The 6010-nt window shown below is 37.8% G+C and overlaps 1 protein-coding gene across 1 annotated transcript in view; it reads left to right on the forward strand.

Annotated features, from left to right (window-relative positions):
• Positions 1–2341: 2341 nt before the first annotated feature.
• The window catches only part of nubp1 (nucleotide binding protein 1 (MinD homolog, E. coli)), a 13749-nt gene continuing 10080 nt past the window's right edge, over positions 2342–6010 (forward strand). The window contains exons 1-3 of the mRNA XM_079252842.1: positions 2342–2383; positions 4179–4283; positions 4409–4542. Coding sequence (XP_079108968.1) covers positions 2353–2383; positions 4179–4283; positions 4409–4542 — 270 coding nt within the window. The 5' untranslated portion in view covers positions 2342–2352. The remainder of the gene's footprint in view (positions 2384–4178; positions 4284–4408; positions 4543–6010) is intronic.

Here is a 6010-nt window from a genome sequence, read left to right on the forward strand (position 1 = left end):
GGCTCTACTCTGATCTCTGAGCCCCTCCCGGATGACCGAGCTCCTCACCCTATCTCTGAGGGAGAGCCCGGCCACCCTGCGGAGGAAACTCATTTCAGCCGCCTGTATACGAGATCTCGTTCTTTTGGTCACGACCCACAGCTCATGACCATAGGTGAGGGTAGGAACGTAGATCGACTGGTAAATCGAGAGCTTCGCCTTCTGGCTCAGCTCCTTCTTCACCACGACAGACCGGTGCAGAGCCCAAATTACTGCAGACGCCGCACCGATCCGTCTGTAAATCTCGTGCTCCATCCTTCCCTCACTCGTGAACAAGACCCCGAGATATTTAAACTCCTCCACTTGAGGCAGGACCTCACTCCTGACCCGGAGAGGGCAAACCACCCTATTCCGGCTGAGGACCATGGTCTCAGATTTGGAGATGCTGATTTCCATCCCAGCCGCTTCACACTCGGCCGCGAATCGCTCAAGCGAGAGCTGGAGATCACGACCAGATGAAGCCAACAGGACCACGTCATCCGCAAAAAGCAGGGACCCAATCCTGAGGCCACCAAGCCGGATCCCCTCAACACCTCGGCTGTGCCTAGAAATTCTGTCCAAATAAGTTATGAACAGAATCGGTGATAAAGGGCAGCCTTGGCGGAGTCTATCTCTCATCGGAAACGAATCCGACTTACTGCTGGCAATGTCGACGAAGCTCTGACACCTGTCGTACAGGGACCGGACAGCTCGCACAAGGGGGTCTGGTACCCCATACTCCCAGAGTACCCCCCACAGGAGCCCCTGGGGGAAACGGTTGAACGCCTTCTCCAGGTTCACATAGCACATGTAGACTGGTTGGGCAAACTCCCATGCCCCCTCCAGGAGATGTTTTGTTGCGTTGCTTTTTCCACTCAGAAAAAAACCCCCAAAAACAAACAAATTGATGAAACTTTGGATGCATTTTTATAGAAACATGACACAATTTCATTTCATTTTTCTGAATCAGATTTATAATCTAAACAAAATTTCTGTTAATTTGTATTTCTTCTTCCTTGGACAATAACCACCAATCAGTGTCCTGGCAAAGTAACAATGCTCCAACTCTGTTGTTTCCTCAAGAGCTGGTGGTTAAAAAAAGAAAAACTCCCATAAATATCAAAGCGCGAGCAGAGAGTGAAGCTTGTTAATTGTTTCTTTCATTTCAGCTAGAAATGAATGGGCCAACACAAAGAGAATATCATATTACACTGCAGACGGTTGAAGGGGGAGGGTCACGCACACACAAACACATACACAAAATCCTGCATAGAAGGATGCTAAAATACAAAAACCTTGCTTCAAGACATATTAAAGGAAACACATTAAATGAGAAATGAAAGAAATTAAAAAATGTATCTCTAAACAATGTAGAATGTTTTGTATGTAAGACCAAACCATCATTATTTCAGAAACTCACCACACAAACTCACTTACATCTCTCACTCTCTCTCTCTCTCTCTCTCTCTCTCTCTCTCTCTCTCTCTCTCTCTCACACACACACACACACACACACACACACACACACACACACACACACACACAAACACACATTTACATGAACTCACTTGCACACATAATACATCTCTTTTGTTCTTTGATTACAAACAAATGATGTTGTCCAATCAGCTTTTCATGTGTTACTTGTAAGCCAATAAAAAAGAGCTTGTTCGTAAACTTTTCATTTCTTTAAACAAACACTCTGGTTACAGAAGTTGAGAGAAATGCAGATATTTAAAGGTACTGATAAAGCATTCATTAAAAAAAAAAAAAAAAATCATTGTCAATTTCATTGTTACTGACTTAATAGTGCACACTAATGCCAGGTGTATTGTTTTTCCAGACTAATTAATTGGAGCTTACAGCTAATTATTTTCAATATGCTCCTGAACAAATCACATTTAGATTTTATGCTGAAATAGGATACTCAAACTGAACGTAAACTATGGTAAAATACCAGAGAGGACATGTTTTCTATAAAAACTGCGCTTGGCTGCAGACAGTATACCTCCTGTAAACAAATGGAACTTGTAAAACTCATAAACTTTTGCTTTATTTTTGCTGAATAAACACTGCCCTCTAGTGGACAAAGTAATGTTGACCTTTAAGCGATATCTGCCTCTAAATGGAAAAAAAAATAATATAACCAAAAGCAAGCAATTTGAACAAAATTTTTTGCTTGCCCGGAGATTATTCGAATTTTTTTTGTAGTTATCGTATATGCCTATAAATGATAGAATTATTATAAATACATTTAGAAGGTTGAATAATAAAATACTTTTTCGGCGGAACTTTTGATGGGGACCACTATACCAGAAGGACAACCAGGCGAACATGGCAGACGTACCAGAAAATGCTCCTGAGCGTGAGTGCTTAATCTAACTTTTAAATGAAAATGTAATCTAAATTTATTCTCCTAAAACTGATGCAACTTGTTTTAAGTTAAGCTTTTGTAAACGATATTGTTTGTGGGATTTATTAGCGAGTGTCAGAACTCGTCTCACATTTTTGTCTCTTTCAATTGACGTCGTATTTGTAAACACTGCGTTGCGTACCGAGGTTTTGGCTCTGTCCTTGTGTTTTTGTTTGTCTTTCAATGAAGCCGAAGTGTATTAAAGATAATTCAAATGTATATCAATTATCCTATGCTGGTTGATTAAAAAAAAAAAAAAAAAGAGAAAAAAACTACTTTGTCATGTTTGCAAAAGTCTTGAAAGTGACAGCAGTAAACGATAGAACAGCACAAGTACATTTATATATTTTACAAGGTGTGTGAAATTTTGGATTGTAATTACATCCAATTGTATGAACAAGTTCCTCGTTAAATTAATTGGTAAAAAAAAAAAAAAGCATTAAAGAGATTTAAAAGTACGGCATGTAACATTTCATTCACCTGAGAAAGACTGAATAACGTCTAAGTTAATTTTGCTTTATGCTCAAATGCGTCGTGAATATGTTGAAATTCTGCACTACTCCTTAAAATGTTGCTGAGTCATAGTGACTAAGCATTCATAGTGAGTGTGGAAAAACTCAAACCTATCATTTCTAATCACTAAAAAGATCTATTTTGCTATAATAACTGCCATGCGTGGGAGTCAGAGATGCAGAAAATCAAGAAGTTTTAATACGAGAACTGAACCGAAGGGACACAAACACAAGTAATGGACCAGCACAGAGGAAACAAACCAAGGGGTATAGATACACAGGAATAAAATGAGATACAGGTGAAGTGAATGAACTAAACTAGACCGGGTGAATCTAATGAACAGGAACAAAGGCTGATCAAGAAATAAGGGAACTAAACAGGGAGAACCAGAACTAAAGATACAAAACGAGATACCGAAACTAAAAATACAAAACACACATCATGACAATAACATTTTTATTGTTACATAATCTTTCTCAAGTGATAAATAATTTAGTTTATTTGCCAATTCAAGTAAACGATAAACTCATCTTGATAAATCAAATTGTCCAGAATGCTGCTGCTAGAGCTGAACTAGATCTAAGAGGTCTGAACACATCACATAAGTTTTAAAATCTTTACACTGGCTTCCAGTCAATCACAGGATAGATTTCAAAACCCTGTTCATTGTTTACAAATCCCAGAATGGTTTAGGAGCAGAGTACATCTGTGATCGATCCAAAGACTCGGGTCATCTAGTCCAGACCAGAGTCCTGACTAAACATGGAGAAGCAGCATTTAGCTGTTATGATGCAAACAAGTGATATAAGCTGCCAGTGGAGATTAAACTTTCACCAAATATAGAAACTTTTAAATCCACATTAAAAACGTTTCTTTTCTCATGCGCCTATGTATGACATCTGCACAGTAACCTTTAATTAATTCTGCTTTTAATTATTTTAATATAATTTATGATTTTGTGATTTTGCAATTTGTATTTTCTTTTATGCTTTTTTCTGTAATGCTTTTAATGTTTCATATAAAGCACTTTGAATTGTCTTGTACATGAAAGGTGCTTTATGAATAAACTTGCCTTGCCTAATTGATGCTCTTGTTATTCAAATAACAAGTGTGTTTTTAAGTGGGTCCTACTAAACACAAGCCACCAGAATCAAAATATACGCAGTGGTTGTGGTTAGTTTTTTAGTTTAAAATGGTCACACACAGCTTCTAAATGGACTCCTCATCCTTTTAGACTGCCCGGGTACCACAAGTGAACAAGCAGGAAAGTCGGCATCATGTGAGGGCTGTCCCAATCAGAAACTGTGTGCCTCTGGAGCCACTAAAGCTCCAGATCCTGGTGAGATTGCAACTTGATACCTCATTTTAAGAATGTTTTGAAAAATGCAGTTCATCAAATACATATGGGATTTGCATCAGACTCAAAACATTAATTTCCGTTCTTCATTTCTGCTGCTCTCTCAGCTATCGCAGAAATAGGAGAAAAGCTGTCAGCTGTCAAACACAAGATCCTCGTGTTGTCTGGAAAAGGAGGAGTGGGAAAGAGCACCTTTAGTGCTCATCTGGCCCATGCCCTGGCAAGTGACAACACAAAGGAGGTAAATACAAGTCACTACCAGATTTAATTCCTTAGATCTCAGAGAGCTGGATACTGGATAACGTTTAAGTTTAGGAAATAAATATAGTTTTATCTGTGAAAAAAAAAAAAGAAAAAAAAATCACGTTTCCTGACTAAACTGATTATTCTTCATCTGATGCTGCTGTTAAAGTTAAAAACCAAAGTGTTTTCATGAGGGGCAATGTTTTTTTTTTTTTAACCAGTAAAAGCACTTCGGCAACCTAAGTGAACCCAAACTATTCAGTCAAACCCACAAACAGCAAAGTAGATTTTTTTGTCTGCTGTGTGTCCTGCACATTATAACCACTAGTGGTCCCTGTTAGGCCGGTCTGTTCACATCACCATTCCTAAACATTTCAGTTTATAGTTGTGTAATAACACATGCTTCAAAATCAAGACTTGTTGATTTTGATGAATTTTTAGCACTATGTCGATCCAGTATGGAAATGTTTTTATCGATAAGGAAATGTTTTACATTTATTAATGACAACAATAGTATTGATAACACCTTATTTATTTGGAATCGAAGAGAATAAAGTCCCATCTGTTCTGTATCTGATGACATCCCTTATCAATGTAAGTAACTCTCTGCAACTCAACGACTTCAAATGAAATCTGAAATTAAATTTAACCCACAGCAAGTTTAGGCCAATTTCAAATCTTCTGTTTTTAATAATATTTTAGAGAAACTTGGGTAAACTCAAATGCATCATTAGAACGGTTTTAATCCGGTTTTGAGTTTGTCAGAGAACGGACGGTCCTGTTAAAAGCAGAGGAAGAGATCAGAATCCGTCATGTCGGAAACAAATCTTCACTTCTGTCGCTGGATCTGAATACTGTTTTTGATACTGTTACTGCCAGATGATTTTACATTGATTAGTTGAACTGGTCTGACTGGGTTCTTTGTTTGTGGTAAAAGTTTTTTCTTGTGTTGCTAATTGCTTTGTGCTTTCTGATGTCTGTGGGTTAGTGGACTCACTATGTTTTATGTATTTTAAAAATCAAAGCCTGGATGTCAGTCAGTGTCTTCCAGGTCAATCAGAGAGAGAAAAAAGGTGTGGATTATTAATTCAGTGGTTGGAGGTGATGTGTGTTTGTGTGCATCTTTTATTCTGATTTTTAACTCTTTAAGGCTCATCAGCAAACAGCTTTGTATCAGTTTGTGTTTGGTGTATTTCCAAAGTTTAGCCATATATTGTTGTGCCGAACAAATTTACTTTGCCAGGAGGAGCCTTTTGGATATGAGTCTCTCTTTCAGTCCTAAATGTCATTCTTTACGTCTATTTTTTTTTAAAATTTAATTTGTTTATTGCCAGATTAGTCATTCACACATTTACCTATAAACACTAGAAAACCCAGAGGAAAAACAGAGAGAAGGGAAGAGTAGAGAAAGAAGCAAAATGTAGAAAAACAAAGACAAAACTTTATTAGAAAAATGAAACGGGAAA

The sequence above is a fragment of the Telmatherina bonti genome, assembly GCF_933228915.1.
Source record: "Telmatherina bonti genome assembly, chromosome: 14".
NCBI classification, from domain to species: domain Eukaryota; kingdom Metazoa; phylum Chordata; class Actinopteri; order Atheriniformes; family Telmatherinidae; genus Telmatherina; species Telmatherina bonti.